Here is a 27,925-nt window from a genome sequence, read left to right on the forward strand (position 1 = left end):
GCACTGTCCTTCTTTTTTTGTATGATTTTTATTGTAAAAATACTGTACAGAGGGGTTTCAGTTACATGAGCAAGGTAATGAGTACATTTCCTATCAAGCATTGTTGCTTCCTCCTTTGTTTTTCCTCTACTACCCTTTCCCTTCCACCTCCACAACTACCTAACTCCCCCCCCAAGCCAAAGTTGTAAAGTTCATTTTCAACAGTGTCTTGTACATCTCATTGTTACAATGGGTCAACCTGTATCCTTATTTAAGCATTTTGTTTTTTTCCCTTCCCCTCCTCGAATTACAGAAGTGTACATACAAGATACAGGGTGTCAACATCAAATACAGTGAAAACAGGGGTTATACTGTGGGGGAGGAACATACAAAGAAACAAAAAAATCACATGGTACATTATGAATACATTAGAAGCAATAACAAGAAAGAAAAAACTATTTGTGTCCCTATCTTGGGGTTCATTTTGCTTAACATCGTCTTATATGGTCATATCTACATAGCTTTTGTACCTTTTCTACTTGTCTTACACATGTACTAGTTATCCCAAATAAGGGAAACCATGGGGCCTATGTTTCTTTGGGCCTGGCTTACTTCACTGATTTTTTTTTTTTTTTTTTTTTTGTCAGTCATGGGGCCTGAACTCTGGGCCTGGGCACTGTCCCTCAGCTCTTCAGCTCAAGGCGAGCGCTCCGCCACTTGAGCCACAGCACCACTTCTGGTTTTCTAGTGGTTTATTGGAGATAGGAGTCTCACAGACTTTCCCGCCCGAGCTGGCTTTGAACCGCGATCCTCAGATCTCAGCCTCCTGAGTAGCTAGGATTACAGGCGTGAGCCACTGGCACCCAGCTAAAATAATTTTTTCCAAGTCTTTCCATTTCCTAACAAATGGGGGCGATGTCATTCTTTGTGATAGAGGCATAGAATTCCACTGTCCTTCTTTATATCATTGTAGAGATTACATAAAGCAATAGTCAGAAAAACCCTTGAAGATTATTTTATGTAAATAAAAAATCAAATAAAACCTCAAGCTTCCCTCACTAATAATTATAAAACACACAGTAGCTCAGTAAACATGAGTTGCCTGAGTGGTTGGTTTTGTCTAACTTAAGCAAATATGACCTTGATAAGCATATATGTGGAAAGAGAGTGATGAAAATAATGAGATGGTTTCACAACTAATTAAGACAGACAAGTAGACAGTATAAATCAAAGAACTAAAGAACCAGTTTTCTCAAATCCCCAAGGCTGTGTATTGTTTGAAAGTTCTTTCTTTATATAAAGCAAGCAGAATGAAAAGTTCGGAGAACAAGAAACCAAACAGTTCTTTGCTGGCTGGGCACTTATGCTAAGGTAAACATTATTTTCAAACCGGAAGATAAGAATAACAATTGTTTAATTCAAATGTTTATCCCTTAACAAATCAAAATTCCAATCCTTTGAGAACATTAACTTTTTCTTTCTGTACAGTATGGTGCTTAAGTGGTGCTTTGCATCCAGCACAATGTCTGTTTTCTTTCTTTAGTTATAACTGATATAAGAAAAAAAGACTCTAAAAATACCATCTATATAAATTTGTCCTTTAACTCTGATATCTACTTCCTGAAAACTTTACTTGACATATTAAATCTTCCCTAATTGATTATATCCAAGAGATTGGATCATTGAGAAATTACTAGAACTGATGCATGTTAACCTGACTATTATATCAAGAACAAGGAAATGACCTTATTTCTTTTGTAAGCCTTATATGATCAGTTGTTAATTGTCTATGAATGTTTATAGAAGATGTACAAGGGGGAAATTTTTTTGTGATGCCACAGTCCTGGGAATCTGTATCGTCATTAAGACAGAGGAATTTTCAGTTACAGAAAACGTTAACCCAAGTAAAAAGTAAATCTCACGTTCATGAGTGTTATGATTATTTTAGGTATTAACTTTCAGTATCCATGAACACACTGTACAGAGTTTTCATCTATTTAAGTTTACATGACATATATTTTCACTGTCTCTTCACTTACAATTTTTAACCAATGGAAATGTATTCTAATCCTGAAATTAGTAAGACTATTACAAGTTATTCTTCTTTCCTGATCAGAGCAAAATCCTGTCTTGAGTTTCTTTGTGGTAGAAATGAAGCATGCATATACCCAATCTGTGATCAATTCTTCCTCCAAAGAAAACAGTGAGCCCAAATATTGTTATCTGTGGTTGCCTGTGCATAGTGCCTAAAGCATACTTAGTTTTGTGTGTTTATTTATAGATATCTTCCTGAGATCTGGAACAATGAAACTGTATTTCCCAAAGTTCAGAAATACCCATACTGTAGTAATGAGTTTTTGGTGCAAAATAGACTAAATACATTTTCCAGTATTGTTCCTCTTTTCTAACAATACATCATAAAATTAAGTGTTAAAATGAATTGTGTGAACTAAGACCTCTGTAAAACAAAGCAATACAAACAAACAAAAAACCTCAATGCTTTAAACATCTCTCACTCCCCTTTTGATCTTGCATGACTGAGAGTCAGCTCTGGAAGTGGCTTACTGTTTGGATCCTTTGAAAAGTCCAGCCAACCTTGAGACTTTTACCAAAAACTCAGTAAGGGCTTTGTAAAATTTGAGATTCACATTTTTTGACAGTATAAACAAGTTCAAGTGAGGTAGCTTTGTTCACAATTTTATTTCTTCTTAGAAGGAAGCAAGAAGCTTCCTTTACAGCCCCTACTAGAGGTTGTTCTTGGGATTTTGCTGAGTTTTGTATTGAATTTGTAGATAGCTTTGAATAGCATTGCCATTTTCACAATGTTAACCCTCCCAGTCCAGGAGAATGGAAGGTTTTTCCATTTCCTTAAATCTGCTTCAGTTTTTTTTTTTTCAGATTTTTGAAATGCAAATCAAAACAACATTGAGGGACTGGAAAGGTGGCTCAGTGGTAGAGTGCTTGCCTTGCATGCATGAGGTGCTGAGTTCGATTCCTCAGTACCACATAAGCAGAAAAAGCTTATGGAACTGTGGCTCAAATGGTAGAGCACTAGCCTTGAGCTGAAGAGCTGAAGGACAGCACCCAAGCTCAGATTTCAGGCCCCATGACCAACAAAAACTAAAACAAACACAAACAAACAAAACCAATATTAAGATTCCACTCTGCCCCAGTTAAAATGGTCACTGTGGATAAAAGTAACAGTAACAGATACCGGCAGGGATGTAGCCAAAAGGGAATGCTATTACACTGTTGGTGGGAATATACACTTCTTATTCAACCACTTTGGAAAGCAATATAGAAGTTTCTTAAAGATTAACATAGAGTTTCCATATGACCCAGAAATTCCACTCCTGGGCATTTATCCAACAGACCACAAATAAGGCTACACTAATGCTACCAGCACAACCATGTTCATTGCAGCCAAGATATGGAATCAGCCCAGATGCCTCTCTGCAGATGAATGGATCAAGCAAATGTGGTGTATATATACACAATGGGACTCTGTGCTTCAATCAGAAAAAAATGGTATTGTACCATTTGTTAGGAAATGGAAAGTCTTAGAAAAAACTAATAAGCAAATTAAGGCACACCTAAAGTAACTTACATGGTTTCCCTCATTTGTTGTAACTAGAATGTGCCTATAAATCTACACATAAACATGGTGGATGGCAAAAGACAAAAAGTATATTTGGACATGATAAATTATACAGGGCTCTAGACTAATTCACAGAGTGACAACAAAGGAAGATATTCATAGGAGAGGATCAGAAGGGCTCAAGCTATGTGAACATGATCATATAAAATGAAGTTTATCAAAATGAACTCCAGTAAATGGAAATAAGAGGATTTTTGTTATTTTGTTTTGGGGGGGGTTATTTTCTACTTGTCTCTGTTTTTATTTTCTGTACCTTTTGTCTTGTATGTAAGTTTATCTGTTTTGAGGAGGGTAAGGAGGAATACAGAAATAGTGAGACAAAGGGTGAACAAATGCCACAGTGATACTCACTTGACACTATGTTGAAAATAAACTACACAATTTGAAAGGGAGGGAAAACCTGAGAGAAAAATGAGGAAAGAGAAGACACTGTTCAAAAGGAAATGTACTAATTATTAACTTATGTAACTCCTCTGTATATCACCTTTACAATAAAAGAAAATAAAAATATTCACATGATATAAAGTTGAACACAATAAATGCATCAAGAGCTTAGGAAACTTGCAAAATGTTACTGGAATATAATCACTAAAAAAGAGCAAGGTTAGAGGGGGTATTTAGCAGTAATAGCTGAGTAAGGGAATGGCTAGGTCAGTGGTCCACTTTAACTTGTAGATCTGTGGACATTGTTCAAGTCTATGGGTGAGCAAAAGTAGTCAAGCCTCATTGTTTGTTGGAAAAAAAATCAAGACAGCAGTAGTGTGTAAGAGACATTGGAGAGCATGAAGATACATCAGAGAACATGAAAATTAGAGGCAAGAAGACTCCCTAATAGTCTGGGTGTTAGACGATGAGGATCTGAGTAAAGCTACCTCTCTGGGGGTGGTAAATAATGATTTCACAGTGATTGTTATTACTTCACATCACGGTTATCATGACACTCTAACATGATTATTTATCCATATTCTCTTGGGTTTTGTAGATTTTGTTTTCTATCTGAGAAAATCATTTAAGTTTCCTTAGAGGATAAAAGGAAAGTAAATGTACTATATTTTCACATTTGAAGTTTCATCTAACCATTCACAACACTTACTTTTAATCAGTAAAAATCTCGAGCATGGGAAAGTAATTTCTTCTCTTTTGTAGAATTAAATCTATATATTGTGGCTAGAGCTAAATAAAATTTCAAAATATTTTACAAGGAATTATTTTTAGGAAAACACCCCAAACTCTTCTGAATTTAATTAAAGATAGGGAAAATGTAGCAATATGAAAAGAATCTAACATAAATTCTAAATATTTAATTTTAGTTGAAAGAGTTGAATCAGAACAGATCAATGAATTGAAACTACTTTCCTGATTTTTCAACTGTGTCTAATGGCACACACCCTAAAACTTCAGTCTAAGGACTGATTAACATTAATAATAAGTATTATGTATAAAATATTATACAAATCTTAGTAGTAATACTTTGCATAGGTCAGGAATAGGTGCACACACTTAGAATCACAGCTACCAGGGATGTGGAGGATTTGCTGGGGGAAAAGCATTGAGTCTATCTGAAAACCAAATTAGCAGTAATAAAAAGGCAAAGGTCAAAAGAACGGGGGGCTTGCAGTTCAAGCGATAGGGTGCTTGTGCATGCAGTGTTGAGTTCAAACCCCAGTTCTGTAAAACAAACAAACAGACAAACTTAAAGGATGGAAACGAAAAGAACAGAAAAGGGAATGAAAAGGATAAAAAGAAGGAAAGGAAAAAAAGGGAAGGGAAAGGAAGAAGAAAGAGAAGAAAGAAAGAAAAAAGAAGACGAAAAAGGAAATGAAGAAAAAAGAGAATAAGACAAGAATTAAAAAGGAAAGGAAGATAAGGAAGAAGGAGAAAAGAGGAGAAGAGAGGAGAGAAGGGAGAGGAGAGGAGAGGAGGGGGGGGAGGGGAGACCAAAAAGCACAGAGAAGCACCTTCAGGCTATAATGGACAAGTTGAAGCTTGAGGCATGGTGTGGCATTACTGGCCTAGGACCAGTAGTGATGCAAGTGGAGAGGCCAGCCTCAAAAGGCTAGCATCTCCTTTAAGCTTCTGTTCCATTTTATTTGAAAGAGTGAATTACTGTTTTGCAGTATGCTTAATTATCTATGAGCCTCAGGCAGTCTAATTTCCCAATTTGCCTAATTTCCAGAAGTAAGTCCTTTATTTAATCACACAAGAAACTGATGATTGCAGATCTCTCTTCTGTTAGGTTCTGATAGAAGAGGGATCCAGAGTCACCTACACTACGACAGCAGCACAGAGGTAGAAACCACACTGACAAAATCATTCTCTCTTTGATTAAAAATAGTGGATATTTCCAGAACTCAGCTTTCTTTCCTATGAAACCAGAGATATGGAAATAAAGTGCAGCCTCCTAATTCTGATCTCTAGCTTTTAAATTCATATTCTTAATGTGCACAAATCTCTCAAAGAAGAAAAATGAGGATATGAGTTTGTACTTTACCCTAGATAGAAAGACCTATATAACATGGATGAGAGTAAAAAATCATAGCCATGGTCAGAATGAGAAAAGCTCAGTGAGGCAAATGAAGGCTCTCGAAGAGGTGGTTGGTGCCTCTTCCTCATGCTGATGCCACAGCCACATTCACTATGTATACCCAACATCCACAACAAATGCCAGTTATATTCCTAAATCTGTCCATATACATGGTCTCCTTAACATTACTCTAGCTACACATGTGCGTGCAATCACCCATTATTAACACACAAACACACAGACACACACACACACACAAAAACATGGATAGACAGACAGACAGACAGACAGACAGAGACACACACACACACACACACACACACACACACCACCTACAGAGAACACAGAGAGATTCTGGAAAGGAACCAAAGAAAATTCTTCAGGAGCCTAGAAAAAGACTATAGACTAATCACTTGCTAGTCCTATTGTCATGCTGCCTGACAGTTTCATATAGTTTCAAGTTTCAGGTTTAAACATTTACATAACAGTACCCCTGATGTTTTACAGTGGTGTGTGTGTGTGTGTGTGTGTGTGTGTGTGTGTGTGTGTGTGTGTGTGTGTGTGTTATAAAACTCTCAAAATATTGACTTCCTTAGAAACATTTCTCCTTACACTCCATTGCATATAATAAATGTCTCTGGTTCCTTGAGTTGCTGTCAGGGGAATGTCAACTCTTTAGATCTATTTCTCATCTGTTGGGGTGACATACTCACTATTTGTGAAGAAAATGATTATTACGTCTCCAAGGATCTAACTCTATATACAATCTATTAAAATGAAATGAATCATGCCATGGAAAAGGTACAGATTTCAGTTCCTAAGGAATGTTATGTCTGGAAAAGAAACAATTGCACTGTGAGGACATACCCTCTGCATGGAACAAAGCACATGGTTTTGGTTGGTTGTTACCACTGCAGTTACTTGAAAAGCAATGCCATCTTTTAACACATACAACCGTGTTTCTAAGGCAGACGTAATCACAATACTGAAAGTTAAAATTGCTAAGTATAGAATTGCGGCATGTACAGTTAATGACTTCCAATATGCCAACTATTCCATTAATGGTAGTGATAAAAACTTGAATGAAATATCCTCCCCATGTTTGACAAAGGAATGCCAATCAGGCCTTTATGACCTTATAGCAAAGCTTCACAGTGAGTTCTGTAACACTAGATACCTTGTCACTGACTACCAAATAGCCAATGCCTAGAAGATTTCCTAGAACATAGAAGTAATAGTATAAGTATTCAAAGAATAAAAATTACATTATTGTCTCAGTTGTAATAAAAAATCATAGTGTGTAAGCTGTGCAGTTTATTTATTTACTTATTTTTGTCAGTCATGAGGCTGGAACTCTAGGCCTGGGCACTGTCCCTCAGCTCTTCAGCTCAAGACTAGCGCTCTACCACTTGAGCCACAGCGCCACTTCTGGCTTTTTTTTGCTTATGTGGTGCGGAGGAATCAAACCAAGGCCTCATGCATGAAAAGGCAAGCACTCTACCACTGAGCCACCTTGCCAGCCCAAAGCTGTGCAATTAACAATTAGAAATATTAAAAAGCAAGTGTCTTACTCTATTTGCATATCTCATATTTTAGACAGACTTATAGATACATATTATTTTTGGTGAAACTAGCATTGAAAACTCAGATCTGTACACTTGCAGACACACTCCCACATACCTTGTACTATGCAAATTCATATCGTGAGTTGAATTTATGTTTGCCCTTTACACTGTTTATACAGTGAAAGAAAACCCTCTTAAATATGTCTTATATCCCTTCTTTTATGCAAATCTTTCAAATGCACCAGTCATAATCCTTCTTTTCTTCAAGATAATTTGAAAAATAAACGTAAGAAAGGTAAATAAAGTAGAAGTAGAAAATCCTTGAGCAAAAGGGAGAGATTATTATTTCAGACCACCATCATTTCTGATAGCAGTCATATATATGGGCCTTTACACCTTCATAGCACTAAGGGCGCACCAACAACAATAATATTATCCTTGATTTAATTCTAGAATTTAAGTCAACATCAAAGGTAGTCAGTCAGTCTATGAAAACTGATATTTAAAGCTTTCAAGAAACCTTCACAGGCTCTCTGTATTCTTTGTCATGGGCCTATACAAACAACCCAATTTTCATCTTGAAGGCCTATTTTAACCATTCATTTTTTCCACACTCTCCCACTCCAACTCCTCAGTGGCTAAGTTAAAGGCAGTTGAGTTCTGTCCTGAGATGTGACTTACCTATAGTTTTGCTTTTCATTTCCTATGTGGAATCTGTCATACTGTGAGTAGGCTCGGTTTCCCTCCCAGTCCATTAATTCGATCCTTAGGGTGTACTGCCTCTGACTGGTGATGGCAAAAATAAACTCATTCCCCAGCCAATATTCACCAGAGGGATTTCCAAAACCCTGGGAAAGAAGACAGAAACGCATTTGTAATCCAGACAGATTTTTTTTTAATGTTCAGCATTGATTTTCTAAATAACAATAAAAGTCATTACTTGAAAAGAAAGATACTCCTCTCAGACATATATATATATATATATATATATATATATATATATGTATTTCAGTTACTGACTTATTTCAATACTCTTTTGCTATATCTCTCCAATGACGTTTTTGTATCATTCCTTATGTAGTAACACATCTACTAATCAAGTTTACATGCACAGAATAGTTTTCAAAATGAATTTGCCTAGGTGTAAGGGTAATGAGATAACACTTCGCCATTTTATTTGCTTTTGAGAATGTTTCTAAGGTGCTAGTTAATATTTTGAGTATAACTTAAAACAGTTTCTAATGACTACTAAGAAGTATGCTACAAAACAAGTTATTTAATAATATTGTTTTTGGTTTTTGATTCAGGAATCTACTTATGCCCCTATATTTTATAGATCATTAGACTTGTTAATAAACTCATCTTTTTTTCCCAGTCTTGGGGTTTGACTGGGACAATGCAGTGACCCTGAATTTTTGCTCAAGCATTCTATCACTTGAGCCACAGTGCCACTTCCTGCTTTTTTCTGAGTAGTTTATTGGAGAGTCTCATAGACTTTCCTGCTCGGAATGGCTTCAAATCATGTTCTTCGGATCTCAGCCTTCTGAGTAGGTAAGATTATAGGCATAAGCCACTGGCACTTGGCTGAATGTTATCTTTTAATATTAATACCCAAACCTATAAATCCATGACTGAAATCATTTATATTGTTTCACTGGGATGGAGTGTCTGGAGAAGACTGTGAGACATTTGAATCTCAGTTTAATGCTATTATAATTTTCCTTTTTTTTTTACTTTTTTCTTTTTTTTTTTTTTTTGCTTATGTGGTGCTGAGGAATCGAACCCAGGGCCTCTGGCATGCAAGGCAAGCGCTCTACCACTGAGCCACCTTCCCAGCCCCTATATAATTTTCTTGAGAGCAGTGTTTTTTTAGTGTTCAAAATAGTTTCTTTTCTTTCTTTTTTTTTTTTTTTTGCCAAGCCTGGGGTTCTAACTCAGGACCTGGGCTCTGTCCCTGAGCCTCTCTCTGCTCAGGGATAGAGCTGTACCATTTGAGCCACAGCACCACTGTTTCTGTTTTTGTGTTACTGAGGAATCAAACCCAGAACTTCATGCATGCTAACAAGCATTCTACCACTAAGACAATTCCCAGTCCTCAAAATAGTTTCTTCATAGGAAGAAACAAACATGGTGGTTCACCAGAAGTGAACCACCTCTTTATGTTGGAGATATCAGTTACAGGGATATAAACAAATCTAAGAAACATATGGGATTTTACATTTTAAGTATTCATGATTTCTTTAGAAGGCATTTCTTGGTAATGCCTGAAGATCAGTTCAATTCTTGTGTATATGATTATCTTACTTAGTCACATATGAGCCCTTTACTAATAAAATTATGGTTTGTTTATGGATAAAACCCTACTGGACAGCTAGCACACACTGAGCACTGTAAGTCTTTATTGGAGTTGAAAGAAAAGGGGAGGCAGGAAGGCAAGGAGGAGGAAAAGAAAGGAGGGAGGGAGGAAGGAAGGAAGAAGGTTGGAAGGAAGGAAGGAAGGAAGGGAAGAAGGAAGGAAGGAACAAAGGAAGGAACGAATGAAGGAAGGAATGAAGGAATGAAGGAATCAAGGAAGGAAGGAAGAAAGAGAGGGAGGGAGGAAAGGAAGGGAGGGAGGGAGGAAGGGAAGGAAGATAAGAAAGGACAGAGGAAGGAATTCATTTCATGTGCCCCTTTAGGGAAGTAACCTTACAATAGATAATATGTTTGAAACCAATTGCCCACTGTAGCTCTGGTTGAAAAAGAAATGCCTGACTCCACATTCAGTCAAGTATCTGAGGGAAGTCATGTAAGTGTCATATGAAGAAAGTCCCTGATTTGCCTCATGCACATTTATATTAGAAGACACATTCCAGTTATTACGAGACAGATGCTGATGTTTCACAAAGAAATGGATTCTAGTTAAATGTGGCATGTTTTTCATTATTTAGAGAATACTTTATTAGGGCCAGGCACTGGTGGCTCACACCTGTAATCCTACTTACTCAGGAGACTGAGATCTAAGGATAGTGGTTCAAAGCCAACCCAGGCAGGAAAAGGCATGAAACTCTTATCTCCAATAAACCACCAGAAAATAAATAAATAAATAAATAAATAAGAATACTTTGTTCTTTCCTGTAATCAAATCCACAGAGATAAGAACTTACATATTCAATAGAGTGCATCTACTTCTGTACAAATGGGAAAAAAAAGTTTAACTCTACTAGACCAATATGGCTATTAATCTGAACAATGAAAAGTGGCATTTATTTTTTGTTGTTTTTTTGGTTGTTGGTCGTGGAGCTTGAACTTTAGGCCTGGGCGCTGTCCCTCAGCTCTTCAGCTCAAGGCCAGCACTCTATCACTTAAGCCGCAGCACCACTTCCAGTTTTCTGGTGGTTTATTGGAGATAAGTGTTTCACAGGCTTTCCTGCCTAGGCTGGCTTTGAACTACCAACCTCAGATCTCAGCCTCCTGAATAGCTAGGATTACAGGCATGAGCACCAGCCCAGCCAAAAAGTGGCACTCATTAACAAAAGTTTCAATCTACATTTAAAAGTAAAATGAAAGTACTAAAATAATAAAAGCCTTCCTTATTTTCTCACTACACATAAAACTTGAAAACTGTTGCTTCTTTCCAAACTTAATGTATATCAGTTTTTTAGAACTATACTTTTACCAAACCTAATAAATGAATCAGCATTCTCCATTTCTTTTTTAAAATGCACTTAAGTGCACAGTGTACTAAAAATGCATTAAATACACCATGCCCTATTGTCTCTGAAATGTAATTACTTCCCAAAGACCAGCAATAATTGATGTCAAACTTATTTTTGTCAGTTCTGCTATTATGACAACAATTTTTGTTATATAATATCCAAGTATGTTATATATTAGTGAGGGGAAGAGGTTTTTCTTTAAAAAAAATAAAAAGCCTAATTTAAATGCTTCATCTCTAATTTTTAAAAACTTAGATGTTAAGACAAGAAAGGATAAGAAATTTCTAGACATTTAACATAGAGTACTTTTCAAGTCTCTTTCAGTATTGTTTAAGGGACTTAAAATTAGAGATTTAATGTGTTCTATTACAAGAAAGCTTATGAGAGAACTCCTGACCCACAATCTCAGACTGTGGCTCTACATTCAACAACACAACAATCAACAGTATAAGTGGATGTATATCTTTATATTTAAAGTTAAAATGAAATATATTAATATGCATATATATTTCAAAGTGATTTCCGCAATTTAACATAGTTTCTTGATTAATTGAACACCTTTAGTCTGGTGTACACTGTGCGTTTACTCCTCTGAAGACCACCTCCCTATATCATAGAGAAAAATACAGGACTTCTTCAAATTAGCATTCCAGTGGCTTCTTGGGTCTTTGTTTTTGAGGCTCTAGTCACTGTTTTTAAAAAAGACACAACACTAGCAAGAAACAGCAATTTTTTTTGTTTGTGCTAAGAATTTTACATTTTCTTATGGCAGTTTATACCAACTTCTAAGAAGAACAAATCTTATCTTGAATGCCTAAGAAACATCCAGAGTCACAGGGAGCTGAAAGTTCAAGAGTTAACATGACCTCCGATGTAGCAGCCCTTGGGAAGAGGCTGAAGACCTCCGGGATTTCCCCTACAGTCTTTCTCAGCTCAGACATGGCCACTCTCTCCCCTTTATCCACTGAAAACTCCCCTTTCTTATAGCCACTGTAAAAGAGGCTAAGGAATTATATTAAGTTGAGTAAAGAGTCTGGGAATGATGAAGTGTTAAGTTTTAGGTCACATATTTCCATGTTGTTGGAAGCGTGGTGTGGATAAAACTCTCTGGCTTCCCCAGAGAGAAGGGCAACGAACTGGGGTGCACCTCAGATGTGGATAAATACATAGTCATTCCTCCAAAAGCCTCCATCCTTCGCACACTGAACTGTGTGCTCCCCTGGAGTGAACAAAAATAGCGCTTACTAAACAGTTTGCTGGTTTTGTTCTTTCAGGAAAAACAGAAAATGTACTAACTTTTCTCAAAGTTTGACTAAAAATTTACTAGAAGAAGTAAGAGAAAATTTGCTTTAGGAACCACATTTTAATATTATATAACTTCTCAAAAAAAACCCCAATAACCCAATAACAACAAAAACCAAAACCCATATAAACAATTGTTTGACAATCAATCAATATGGCTGGTAGAGAGCTGTGGGAGGGAAGAAAATCTTCTAATAGCCAAGTATAGCGAAGCAGTACTATTTCATCATACAGATGAAAATGTTTTATTTTAATAGAGGGGAAATGGAAATGTCTTCTCATATTAGCCAGCTGTCTATTGGGTAATTTATCAGGAATGATCAAAGATCTAACATGTAGAAATAACATCTTGGTTGCATTAAATAACCTTATCTCTGCTCCAGTTTGAAGCCTTCCTATGTCACATATTTACTGTGGAACTTCCTACTTTACTCTGAGCCTCAGTTTCCTTATCTGAAAAGCATGAATTGGAAAAAAAAATCATCTCCATGTATAATGTTGTGAGAATGCAATTTACCGAAAGCACTTAACAAAGTGCTGAGAGACGAAAAGCACTTAGCTAAATTTATTTGTTGTTATAGCTAGAAGATATATCACAATACACAGTGTTTTCTGTTTCATTGCCTTTCTTTCATGAGATTGTGAGATATTTTAGGATATGCAGGACCCTTTCTATATATTGTGAGCCAGGAAACAAAATATTCCAGTGCCTTGCTTCTGCTAAACATGAATGAGAGAATATCGAAAAAATATTTAAAAGGCATGTTTAATGTTTTTAAAAATATTATTATCCTTAAGTAGTTGTACAAGGAAGTCTCAGTTCAACAGATCAGCTTATGAGTACAGTGAATTATGATTGTCACCTCTTTTATAATTATATACTGGGAACTAATGCATTATGATGACAAGTGGAGTGTTAGTTTATACAAAGGAGGTTATTGTTGATGGTGGTGTTGGAACTGGTGATGGGTGTGTATGTATGTATGTATGTGTGTATGTATGTGTGTATGTATGTGTGTATGTTTGTATGGGTTTATGCTGTGGAGGCCTGGGAGCTGTCCCTTGAGTACATAAGGTTAGTGCTCTATTTCTGGAGCCATAGCTCCACTTCTGGCTTTTTGATGATTACAGATAAGAATTCCATGGACTTTTCTGCTTATGCTGCCCTCAAACCTTGATCCTCAGATGATAGCTTTTGGAGTAGTGAGGGGTATAGGAATTAGACACATGTGCCCAACTGTTATTTTAATTTGAGAAATTATTCTGTGAAAAATTCAAACCAATTATTTACAAAAGTGATAGAAATGAAAGCAGAGACTACCTCCTCATCCTTACCAATGGTCCTTAACGCTGGTATACCTGTCTCCTTTAACTCTCTTCTGGTCTTATTTCTGTAATCTTTTTCTCTTTACATTTCACACACTAGGATCTATGAAAGAGTAATTTTAAGATATTCTACTCATACTAATAAATTATTTCTTCTGATAGCTTCTTTCAGCTTGAAATGCATACCAGAAAGAGCTGTGGAGATTTTTTTTTAATGGAGATGACTTAGTTTCACTGTGGAGATGTGCATTCACTGTGTCTGAAATGGATTTAGAAATCGGTATAATTAAAAGGAATTACAGATCAGTCTGCTATAAACCAAAGAGGGAAAGTAATATAAAAAGGAGAGGAATAAATGTTCCAGGTACACTTCCAAAGGATATCTTAATCAGATAAAATAGAGCAGGCATAAAAATCACTGCTTTATAATGGACTCCATATCAGGAGACAAATTTTGTTTTTGTATCTAAAATAGAATTTATCTCAGGTATATTTATCACAAAGATTATGTAACATACACAAATAAAAGAGAAAACTTTTATGAAACAATGTGCTCCATCAAGAGCAATGATTGGAAATGGTGCTATAGCTCAAGTGGTAGAGCACTCGCCTTGAGCTGAAGAGCTGAGGGACAGCACCCAGGCCCAGAGTTCAAGCCTCATGACCGACAAAAAAAAGAGCAATGATTAACCAATAATAATAAACAAGAAATATAATTTTTTTCTATTTCATGAATAAAAATCCAAGGATAAATAATTTCATGAAAACTACCATGTTCAGTTTAATCATATGAAAGACTGACACCATAATTCAGGCCCAATGCCAATCAACACTATTCCTCCTCTGAATGTTTAATGAGAGTAAAGGAAAAAACTTGGAATTTAATTGAAAATAATGCTAACTGAAAGACAGGAAGAGAGAAAGAAAGAGAAAAAGGAAAGAAAGGAAAGGAAAGGAAGGAAGGAATGGAGGAAGGAAGGAATAAAGGAAGGAAGGAAAAAGAAAGGAAGGAGAAAAGGAAGGAAGGAAGGAAGGGAAAGAGGGAGGGAGGATGGAAAGACATAAGGCAGATTAAGGGAAAGACCATCACTCATTAGTTTTTGCTAAAACCTGCAGAAATACTCAATTTCAGCTCGTGCTTTTTCCAAGTTAATAGTGATTGTATCTAACACTGTTTTGTCTGATAATCCTCACAGAAGTGTTGACTTTTTATAGAAAAATGAAACTGAAACCAGACATAGCCCCTGTGTCCCAGGAGGTTCAGCTTTCTTTCATAAGACTAAGCTTTGAATATCTAAAGGTGTTTGAATGGACAATTTAAGCTGAGGTAGAAGTATCCTTTTAACTGCTGAGACATCCAACCCATGAATAATATGAAGAATTATTTATTTCAAACATTAATTATAATTTTTACATTGTTCTCTTTTAAAAGTGATTATGTTAAAATGCATTTAAGAATCAGGAGACTGAGATCTGAGAATTGTGGTTTGAAGCCATCCTGGGCAGAAAAGTCCACAAGACTCTTTATCTCCATTATACTACACTGAAAATGCTGAAAGTGATGCTGTAGGTCAAGTGGTAGAGCTCTAGCTTTGAGCACAAAGAGGTTCCCAGGCTAAGTTCAAGCCCCAAGGCAAACAACAACCAAAAGACCTCTATGGACTTCCTTCTCAGCAAGCATGTTCACTAATCCATGAAAACAGTTGCTGGATCTCTTCCTAAGAAGGTAGGTAAAGTAAAAGCCAAGCTCAGGTGAGAGTCTTTCACAGGCTTACAGCCAATGTTGAGTACCAAATAAATTCAAAACTTCCATGTTGAAAGAGGTTTAAAAAATAAATGATAATATATATTACATATCTGTAATTTCATGTGCTGATTGCTTTAACTTTTTTTTGTCGGTCATAGGGCTTGAACTTTGGGCCTGGGCACTGTCCCTCAGCTCTTCAGCTCAAGGCAAGCACTCTACCAGTTGAGCCACAGCGCCACTTCCAGATTTAACCTATAATTATGGAAACCTCATGGGTTAAACATGCCCATAGATCCAGGGGTACGAAAGGAAGAAGAGAGGAAAAGCAGGAAGGGAGACGTGAGAAACATTACTATCCAGTGCAGTAATATAAACTCTTTGATTATCCAATAGTAGACTAGGAAAGATTGGGGAGGAAGTGGTGCATTTTCCCAAATGTTGTACTCTTCAGCTGAAGAACTGAGTGGTTAGTTACAGGAAATCAAAGTGGATATGACTACTAAAATTTAGCATGACAATTGATAGAAGCAGCTGAAACACTTTTTTTTTTAACCATGCTTTGTGGTGAATGTTAACCAAGTTGGTCATGTAGGATGAAGTCTTCCTCTTAAAAAGAAGTTTTCAGAATCATTTGTGCCAAAATGTTTTAGAATTTTGGATATGAGCTCATTTTCTGACCATGAATAATTGACTCTGAGTGATACATTATTCTTTTGATTAAATCACAATAGTCTTTGTTATTTAAAATGGAGAATGGCTAAACTCTATAAAATCTATTATTAAAGGGATAATGCCAGCCTTGTTCCACTAATAAAAAAGAGATTTCTTTAAAAATGGATGCATTTGGTACTTTGAAAAATGAATCAGTTTCATACCTAACAAGTCAATATCTCTTAGTTAATGTGCTAGCTTGTCAGATAGCACATGTTTACAGTAATAATTCTCCATTTGGAAAAAAATCACAGTGATAGAAGCTATCTATGCATTTTTCTGTAATAATTAATTTTAATGATAATGCATTTAGATTTTGTGAATCTCAGTGAATTTCACATATTTCCATTACTAGTATGAATAACCATGAATTAAAAAGGATTACAAAAGGGCAGAAAAAGAAAACTTTTTGGACACTCAGATATTTTAATCTTTTATAGATTAGGGAATTTGCTATTATAATTTCTAGACTCTATAAGCAGAAAGGGACCTTGGGAATTGACCTAACATCACAATTCTCTAAAACTATCCTGAATGTTGACCATCTACTTTCTCAGGTCTTTCTACCAAAGAGTGACATGACTTGCTACTTTAAAGGAATGCAATTCTTATTGGAAATAATTAATAATTAGTATATCTATTAACAATAGTATTGGGTTTTGTTCATACATAGTCAAGCATTGGGTAAGGATTTATACAGAAAGACAAACACTGAAAAGATTAGAGATGATGAAGATGATGATGATGATGATGATGATGATGATAATGATGATGATAGTGACATTGTTGTTATTTTATAGAACCCAATGAACCATGTTTTGAAATTCTTGCCCTGTATAGCTCTATTACCTTAAAGCTGAACTTGCTTTGTGATCAAATTTAACCACTAGTATGCAACAAAAATATCATAGTGCCATTTCTGGGTTCAATAAGAATTGGAAAAGCTGAAACCTTGTATTTCTATGTGTGGGGTGGCTGAATGTGACCTGGGAAATCTGATACACCTGGGTCACTGAAGCCAGCCTAAGGCAATGAAAAGGATACATGGAGGAATTCCTGTTCAAAAAGTTGTCCAATCTGAGTGCGGGTTCCAGCTTGCTTCATCCCTCTTTCAACTAGGAACAGCCCCACACAACTCACAACAGTTCACCAAATAACTCCAGCAAAATGTCTTTCCTTCTCATGTACATATGGGAATCATTTACAGAAAATGATTTATGAGTATTTTGTGTCTAATGAAAATAATGTCAGTAACATTACTATTAGTTAATATTTTAAAATTACTCAAGAGCCTCTAAAAATGTAAAGGCTTATCTTGTAATGTGGTGCAGATAATCTTAGGATAAAACATTATAAAACATTGCAAATTCTTCCAACTTACCATTTTATACTCTTTCCAGCCTCTTTGGAAATCTAGACTTCCATCCTCACGATGCTGTATTACAGTCCAACCTCCTCCATTCACATCCATATTGCAAAACACCTGACAAACAACCAGAAAGCAAAGGTGAGTGCAAATTAGATTTGTTTTAAAGAAACAGCTGTCTGACAAGTTTCAAAGCAGAAACACTACAGATAGCTCTATAGGCTTGCTAGAAGAAAAATAAATTGGGAAAAGTTAATTCAGACATAGTATTATTTCCCTGTTACTCATATTTGAATTGCTTTTAATTAAATTGCATCACAGTTACATTATTTACTTGTAAAAAATTAAATGAGATAAAAAAATAATAGTCACCCATTTCTGGGTTTCACCGAAGTTAAAATAGCCTAAAAACTTCTACTTCTATCTTTGTGGACTTCTAAAATTCTTTATCTGAAATGGAAATAAGCATTTATGTAAATGTAAGTTTTAGTGACTACTGTTTCCAAAATTGAAGGCCATTTCATGACTAAGGATTTCTAAATTTTTTATTTTGTTGAAATTGCAAGAATATAAGAATAGAAATTTAGGGAAAGCTTTTGAATTGTATTTATTTAAGTACATCATTTTAATAGACTACTATTACATACATATATACCAAAATAATAATAATTATTATCATTATTTTTTGCCAGTCATGGGGCCTGAACTCTGGGCCTGGTCACTGTCCCTCAGCATTTCAGCTCAAGGCTAGCTCTCTACCAGCTGAGCCACAGAACCACTTCTGGCTTTTTCTGCTTATGTATTGTGGAAGAATCGAACCCAGGACCTCATGCATGTGAGGCAAGCACTCTACCACTGAGCCACCTTCCCAGGCCTCAAAATAATTATTTTTGATTGCTCACCTTAACATTTGAGGCACGGTTTTGGTTCCTAGCATATGGATCACACATTATTTGTTTATTTTTTAGTCATGAATAATAATAAGAGAACGGGACACAGTTACTCTTTCTGACAGCAACAATCATTTCTTTTCCATATGGAAAAATTAGCCAAATACTTTAAAGTCTCACATTTAGTTCAATTATTGTACATATACAGTAGTATTTATTTGAAAACACATTCCTTTTCTCCAGAGACCACTATAGCAAAGAATCTATAATGGAATTATCTTTGGAGAGCAATCACTGTAATTGGCATATCGTGAAAGTAGCGCCTTGATGGTATAAGGCCTGGACTATAGGGACCATCATTCCTCCATCAACTGTGAATTAAAGCACTTTGAGCATGGGCTAAAGGTGTGGAGGAAACAACAGTGGGAGCAGGCAGTGTGGGGACAGAAATAAACTCTGACTAAAGGAACAACCTCAGGGTTTTCTGTAAGGCATTCTATTTGGAGCACAATTTGCCAAAAGGTACAAGAACACCTGTGAATCAAAGGACAAATTACTCATGCACTGCCTCAGAATCAAAGGACCTAAGGCAGGCTTTTCTATGAGAGACTAGGAAAGGGACAATTGCTCTCTGGGAGACTTGCCCTTTAATTTGACAGCTACCTAGCTGTTGATGTTCATCAACGGGAAATGAATCACTACTCAGATTACAAATTTTAAGTCCCGGGGCTGGGAAGGTGGCTCAGTGGTAGAGCGCTTGCCTTGCATGCTCGAGGCCCTGGGTTCGATTCCTCAGCACCACATAAGCAAAAACAAAAAAGCCGGAAGTGGCGCTGTGGCTCAAGTGGTAGAGCGCTAGCCTTGAGCTGAAGAGCTGAGGGACAGCACCCAGGCCCAGAGTTCAGGCCCCACGACCGGACCCCCCAAAAAATTTTTTTTAAGTTCCCCCCTTCTCTTCTTGTCCCGTCCCCCCCCCCATTTACTAATCCTTTAAATGTCTCAATTTTCTCTTTGTCTTCAACATAATCTCTAGCTAGGCTTTCATCCTCTTTAATTCTAGTTTATTCATTCACTTATTTTTTCACTCAGCAAGCTTTCTTAGGCATTACTTCTGTATTATATAGGAGGAAATTGTGACGATTACAATATGGAACACGTCATCAAAGTGCCTCAGAATTTCAATAGTCACTGGGTCCATTGGATTAAGGAGACTTTGGAATCTATCACTTTCAACTCCAGTAACCTGAATAATAGAGGCAGTGATCAAAACAAGAAAATTGAGAAAAATAAAGCTAATTTGTGCTAGAAGAAACTAATCATGATTTTGAATACATAGTGTTAGATATAGCATAGTATGGCATAGTCATCCAACAGAAAGAGTGTCTGGAGCAGTCAAATGATTTATAAGAAGTAAATCAAGCATATATAGATAACAAAATAAGGCAAGAAGAAAGGAATAATAATGATATGTTTGTTGAGTGTTGAACACTGTACATGTATTGACTAACAATCTTAAAACAACTACAAAGAAGAGATGGTTGTTATTTTCATTATACAGATAAAAAATAAGAAATAGAGTGCAACAATAACTCATTAACATTTAACTGTAGGCATCTAGTGGTATGTAAATATTTTAAATATGTTTTTATTGTAAAAATACTGTATAGAGAGGTTACAGTTACATGAGCAAGGTAATGAGGACATTTCTTTTCTTTTTTTTTTTGGGGGGGGGGTCCGGTTGTGGGGCCTGAACTCTGGGCCTGGGCGCTGTCCCTCAGCTCTTCAGCTCAAGACTAGCTCTCTACCACTTGAGCCACAGCACCACTTCCAGATTTTTTCTTTGTGCTTATGTGGTGCTGAGGAATCGAACCCAGGGACTCATGCATGCAAGGCAAGCGTTCTACCACCGAGCCACCTTCCCAGACCATGAGTACATTTCTTTTTACTTTTTACTTTTTAATTTTTTAATTTTTATTTTTTTTATTGTGAAAATACTGTACAGAGGGGTTACAATTACATTGACAAAATAATGAGTACATTTCTTATCAAGCATTGTTGCCTCTTCCTTTGTTTTTCCCCTGTAAGCCCTTCCCTCCCACCTCCTCAACTACACTCTCTGCCCCGCACCCCTCCTGCCTAAATTGTAAAATTCATTTTTCAACATAGTGTCTTGTACATCTCACTGTTACAATAGGTGACATGTAAATATTAAGGGGTGTTGAGATTGTATCTTAAAAGCCCAGAGAAAAAAATTCTTCGAGGAGGTAGAATTTACCCAGAAGGTTACTGAGTTGGAAGCTGAGATGCAGAGAAGTTGAGGTGCCAGCCAGCATGGACTGAAATATGTGCTTAACTTTAAGAATTTTTTATTGAGATTAAGCTAATGCACCCATGTTAGAATAGTGTTTGGAATGTAATATGCATTATTCTTATGTCTTGGATGCACTTTACAGACAAAATACATATATTTATATTTTGTATTAGCTACTGTACATATGTAATATTTTCTATATAAAATTTTATTGAATATATATGTATATGTATTTGACTGTGCAATCATTTACCATTTATTATCAATAGACTGGAGCATCCCAAAGCAAAATACACAGAAGTTGGATAATATTTCCTCATGATATGATTATTGGCTTCTACTTATTGCTATTGGCATCACTAACTTTTGATCATGCTACTTTTCAATTATCTATTTAAGAAGAGAAAAGCACACTTACTATTTTATCTATAGTCAGAAGTAAAATAAAAAAGCCTTTGCTGAAGACATGAAGGACATTCCAGACAATTATTGGTCAGTTTCAGAATGATCTGAGCCATGAGAGTCCTGAAAAGTTCATTTGCTAGTTTTGTGTGGTCTGTGCCATCTGGCATGGCCTTCCCATAGTCAAAGCTCTACTGCATTTGCTTTGCCTGTGGCATGTATTGATTGTAGGACTCTGGCTTAACTCTTTCCAAGAAAAGATTGAATTGGCTCCTATCCCAGGCAAGGTCAAAGCTTTCAAGCATTAAACACCTTTTTAACATAATACGGAGGTTTAAACCCAAACAAAAAAGGGAAATCTAATTCACATAGTTTTTATGCTTTTGTGCTCCATACAAATTGAAATGATTAGCTTTGTGGACATTAATTATTTTTCCATAACCTTAAGTTGAAAAAGGTTCAGCATGTTTGTTACAGTCTTTTTCTAAGAATTAGGAGTTCAGAAACCAATTTTTAATATAGTACAATAAAACTTACAATTTAATGGTTTGTGTTTTTGGATGAAAATAAGCTGGGTATAGTGCATTTGACTTCAGAAACTTATGAACTGAAAAGAGAAAGCCTGTTTCCCACTACTGTACATTGAAGAGAATACAGAGGGAAATCACTGCAAGCCATTAACATCATAAAAGATCAGATCTTCACTTTCTGCCTGCTTGAAATATTAAATCATCCCAGAAAATTGCTTTTAGCTTCCATATCACATTTTGAAAAGACAATACTTTCAAATATTTCTTTTTTGACATGGAGCCATGTCATACCAAACAGTAACTATAATACTTACAAGTCTTACACTGTTTAGATGATTTGAAACAATGAATCAGTATTTTATCAGTTGTCATAAATAGCCCAGGTTTATCTGTTAGTCCAAAGCCATACATATTTGACTAATTTGTCTTGCCGGCCTGCTTGAATTGCTTGCCTTTCCAAGATTTCTTAAAGTACTAAAGCAAGCAAAGCTTCTGCTAAGTAGACATGGCACCAAACATTTTGTCTGAGATTCTCAGTCTACTTTGAAGGCTAAGGTTCCAAAAGATAAATTTTCAACACTTTCTATATAATTAAGGGTAGATTGGTGATGCACTATGATTAACAGAGTTTTGTGACTTCAAAAGAGAAGAAAATGGAATTAAAAATGGTAGGAAGTAAGGTTAAAATAAGAACATGAATCTGGTTATCAAGTTTTCCAATAATAAAAGCTTGCCTCTATCACTAATGGTACACATGTGTCTAATGCTCCATGGAACAATCAGATACTATTCAAAAATTATGATTGTGGAAACTTTAATCATTGTTCATAGAGATAAATTTCTGGCTTAGGCCTGACGTTAAAGGAGGAGGTAACAATGCTTGATAAGAAATGCACTCATTACCTTGCCCGTGTAATTGTAACCCCTCTGTACGGTATTTTCACAATAAAAAAAATTGAGCAATGGGGTCAGACATTTCAAAGTCAGTGTTCATATTCCCCAATTGCACCATTTGGGCAATTCACTTTAAAAAAAAAAATAGAGATAATGGTTTTTAAAAAAAAGCCATATGTTATCCAGTTGTTGACAAAGACTAAGTAAGCAATTAAAGATTAGAAAATGGTTAAATGATCAACATGTTGAACAATTGCATTACCATCTTTTAAAATATTTCTAAAATACTCTTATCTCCAATTAACCACCAAAGAACCAGAAGCAGCTCTGTGACTCAAGTGGTAGAGCTCCAGCCTTGAGCTGAAGAGCTGAGGGACAGCACCCAGGCCCAGAGTTCAAGCTCCAAGCTGTCCGTATCAGGGTGCTTCTGGAGTATTTTATAACTATCTGTGGAAATTTCTATCTTCTTTACACCAATAAGGATGGCTTACTTTATATTTATGCCCCTCGATAGTTACTGCCAAATGAGTGACATCCTGTGAATTATGATGAATGAAAGCATGGATGGATGTTTTAATGGATAATTGGATGGGGCATGACATATACAAAGGCAAAGTGACAGCCGGAAGAAAGTGTTTGCTTACTTCCAAGTTTTCTTTGGGTTCTTTTCAACAAACCCATGAACTGTTTCTCCAACCCGCTCTAATGTAAATATGAAAAGCAAATCTTTTCAAGATGATGAGTTAAGATAGGACATGTTTCTCTCACTTCAATAGGAGAAGCCAATGTCAAAATAGCTCGATATGCCTGTTTCCCTCCCATGGTCTTTAGTGCAGATGATATATGTCCTCTGAGATTTTGAGAGGACTGAGATTTGGGAGGACTCCTAACTCTTCTCCACATATGTAAAGTAAATGTGACCTCAACATATAATCTGAAACATAAACACTTCTAAGCAATGAGATATCCCAAGAATCACAGACAAAACTCTACCACTAATAGACCCTAGAAACAGTATCTTTGAGAGAAAAAAGCTGAGACATAGAGAGAGAATATTGTGTGTGTATGTAATATTGTATCCATCTATATACTCATAAGGATGTATATACATATACACATATATAGATAGATAGACAAGATAAGTAGATACATCCAGTTTAACAAGTTCATAATGTGATTTCTAGTATTTCACCCAGGATTGATTTACATCTTATAAACAAACACTTCTGATTTTTACCTTTTTAGGTTCTGGCATATTATTAATATAAATAGTGTAGATTCCACTTTTATTAAAACCAGCTTGATATACATCTGCACAGTCTCTAAATGGTTTTTCTTCCTCTCTTTTTCCTCCCTTAAGCAAAACTGCAAAAAAAAAAACACAAAACATGAATAAGAATTATCATTATCACTGGCTCTCAAAATGCCTGAAGTCTTTGAAACTTAGCTAAGAATGGCTTAATTTAAATGTCAGTATTGCATTTATTGAAGAGTCAAAACAATAGACAATATTAAGTTCTTACAATTTTTAAAGCAGAGGGAAAAAGCTATAGAACTATTGACTAGCCAAATACTTACATTCATTTACCTTCTCAATTCTGGCTTTTTAAAAAATACACTTTTTATTGTAAAAATACTGTATAGAGGGGTAACAGTTACATGTTTTCCAAAACATCAGCTCAAAATATAAGTGGTCTGTCTATGTAACACTTTCAATGATTAGCAATTTATATCAATTGTTACATTCTGTAAAATTTCAAAATATTCACATTTCATATGACACTTTGTTTCTTGTAGTGCTAGGGATGAAAGCCGGGCCTCATACATTCTAGACATTGATCTACCACTGAACCACCGTCCTGGAAAAGCCTGTTTAAAGATGCTAAGACTTTCCAAGTGCTGGTGGATAATGCTTGTAATCCTTACTACTTGAGAGGTGGAGATGGGAGGGTCCAAGTTTGAGGCCAGCCCAGGCAGAATAGATCTCAAGATTCCATCTCAAAGGAAGCAATAGATGCTGGATGCAATGACATGGGCCTGGTGTCCTAGCTATAATGGGAAGCCTAAGAGCTGGATTGAGCTCAGGCATATGCTCAGGCAGAAGAGACCTTATCCCAAAAATAACCAGCAGAAAGCAGGGATGAAATTGTGTCTCAGGAGTTAGAGCTTCTGCCTAAGGAGTACTAGGTTCAGAGTTCAACCCCCAGTACAGCACACATGCACACACACAGAAAAAATAAACAAATAAACAAATAAAAGAGAAATACGAAACAAGATTAAAATTATAATATGGAAATTTAAGACACTGAAAATAAAGATAGTAGATTTAGCATGAAAAAGCTCTTGGGATTCATTTCACTTAGCATCATCTTATATGGTCATATGAACCCCAAGATAGGGACACAGAGGTTTTATCTTCGTTGCTGTTGTTTTTAATGTACTTATAATGTACTGTGTGACTTGTTTTTGTTTTTGTTTTTGTATGTTCTTCCCTCATGGTATAATCCCTATTTTCACTGTAGTTGATTCAGGTCCCCTGCATGTTGTATATACATTTTTCAAATTTGGGGAGGGGAAGGGAAATAAAATGCAAAAACAAGGATACAGGTTGACCCACTGTGACAATGAGATGTACAAAACACTACATTGGAAACAAACTTTACAATTTTGGGGGAAGGGAGGAGTTGGGGAGGTAGGGAGGAAAGGGATAGTAGGGTTTGACAAGAGAAGTACTCATTTCCTTACTCATGTAATTGTAACCCCTCTGTACATATCTTTATAATAAATATATATATATATTTTAAAAGATTAAAGAAAAGCAGAAAAGGTCAGATAAGGTGATGTTAGGGAAATGAACCCTAAGATATGTATTCAAATGTTTTTTTCTTTCTTGTGATTGTTTCTAACACATTTATAAGATTATTTCTTTGTTGCTTTGTATGTCCCTCCCCCACAGTATAACCCCTGCTTTCACTGTATTTGATGTTGGTATAATTTGTGGAGGGGAAGGGGAAAAACAAATTGTTTAACTAGGGATACAGGTGGACCCATTGCAACAATGACATGTACAAGTTGTTATGTTGAAAACGAACTTTACAACTTTGTTGGGGGGGAGGGGGGAGCAGAGGATTGAGTGGGGGGGCAGGGGGAGGATGGGAAGGGATGGGAAGGGGAAACAAAGGAGGAGGCTACAATGCTTGATAAGAAATGTACTCATTATCTTGCCCATGTAATCGTAACTCCTCTGTACAGTATTTTCACAATAAAAAAAAAAAGATTAAAGAGCCTTAATTTTTTTTTCTTTATACCAAAGCAAACTCTTGAAATAATTAAATATGGCAGATAGAAAAGGGTTTAGGAGCCAATTTAACTACTTAGAAAACATATAACTGAACTTTGTATTTTATCTAAGGCCCTTAAGTTACAGGCATAAGCAGGTTATATAAAAATTTTAAAAATATTACATTTTTAAAATTAAATTACAAAAGGAAACTAGTTATGTAGAAAGCTAGAAATGAGTGAGGACAAGAAATTGAGAAAAAAGCTTTATTTTAGTTAGTATTATTAATATTTTAATGACATAAAAATACAACATGACTCATAGTTAGTAGGTTTTATCTAAAAAATGGAAATTTATAATCTCATAATTTGATTATATAACTTCTACTTAAAAAGTAACACGTGCACATTATTCATGAATTAATATTTCTTAAAAGTGTAAATTATATTACTAATTTGTTTCATTTAACCTTTTTGTAAAATGAACATTATTTTGTAATCTAACCCATAAAGGTTACATAATAAATACACATGTTCAAACACTGAATCACAAAGATCTTTGGGAATAAACATATCTAAGTTATACTATGAATCAAAGCTTTTAAATTGATTTTAATATGTTGAAAATTGATACTGCTCAGTTGACATTTTAGCTATATAATATTTACTAATTTATAGGTAGTAGGCAGCTGATTCTTTGTACTAAAATTATGTTTCAAATTTTCAAAAAGTCATTGCTTGAAGATGTATTCATGGTAGACATGATGCTATAGCTAAAAGGGATTAAAGCAGTTAATAACATAGTTTCCTATATAATTCATGTGAATGCTACTGATTACAATAATAATTATATCAAAAGAACAATTACAAGGAATACAAGTTTATACAATAGGATGTATATATTTGAAAATCTTTTTTCTAATAACATTGGGTATGTATTATACTTAAATATAGTTCTCAAAAGCATCAATGCAGATGAGATGTTTGTTAATTTTAACTCTATGTGCCATTATTTTTCAAAAATAAATTATTATTAAATGTTTGGTTTTTTTCTTACATTGAAAAAGTAGAAAATAACCTAATTAGATACCCAAAATAGGGATGCAAAGCAATGCCAACTAAATTTACGATCCTTTGAGAGAACAAAAAACACAGGAAGCTGTGGTCAGTGAGAGCCCATTGGTAAACCTGCTTTTCTTTTTTGGGTAGGAAATGGTAAAAGTCATTTATCTATAGAGAAAATGTTTCTCTTGTTAAATATACCACTTCCTGTTCTCCTGGATGTGGTTATGTAAGAATATATTCTCTTCACTCTCTCTCCCTCCTCCCTCCTCTTTTCTTTTTCACTTCAGGAAGATATGCGTAAGGGAGTTTTGTGTGGGAAAAGGAAGCTATTTCCTACACATTTTAAATAATGAGGGGGAAAAAGGAAAATGTTGGCTATTATCTTTGTTTTCCCAAATTAAGAGTAGAGATTCTCTATCTAGAAAAATAATTTGAATATTCTATTACAAAAAGGTACAACTGATACTTCATTTATCTATTATGAATTTGTGTTGTTGTTATAGTAACATTGATCTTGCATGTTACTGAAACAAATTTGAATTTTTGAAAAATTGGCACACATTGTGTCTAGAAGATACACTGTCAAAATACTGTCTTTTTGTCTTTAATTCTTACTAATTAGCAAACACAATACTTGAAAGTTTATTCAGGATTTTAGAGTGTTAAAATATTAATAAA

General features: G+C 35.5%; 1 protein-coding gene across 2 annotated transcripts in view; it reads right to left on the reverse strand.

The window, feature by feature from the left end:
* Nucleotides 1-27,925, reverse strand: part of Angpt1 (angiopoietin 1) — a 221,506-nt gene that overhangs the window by 25,428 nt on the left and 168,153 nt on the right. For both annotated transcript variants that reach the window (XM_069991256.1, XM_069991255.1), the window contains exons 5-7: nucleotides 24,141-24,268; nucleotides 17,892-17,993; nucleotides 8,408-8,574 (exon numbers count right to left, since the gene is read on the reverse strand). In XM_069991256.1, coding sequence (XP_069847357.1) covers nucleotides 8,408-8,574; nucleotides 17,892-17,993; nucleotides 24,141-24,268 — 397 coding nt within the window. The remainder of the gene's footprint in view (nucleotides 1-8,407; nucleotides 8,575-17,891; nucleotides 17,994-24,140; nucleotides 24,269-27,925) is intronic.

The sequence above is a fragment of the Dipodomys merriami genome, unplaced genomic scaffold (assembly GCF_024711535.1).
Source record: "Dipodomys merriami isolate MVZ:Mamm:240054 unplaced genomic scaffold, mDipMer1.0.p SCAF_4, whole genome shotgun sequence".
Lineage (NCBI taxonomy): Eukaryota > Metazoa > Chordata > Mammalia > Rodentia > Heteromyidae > Dipodomys > Dipodomys merriami.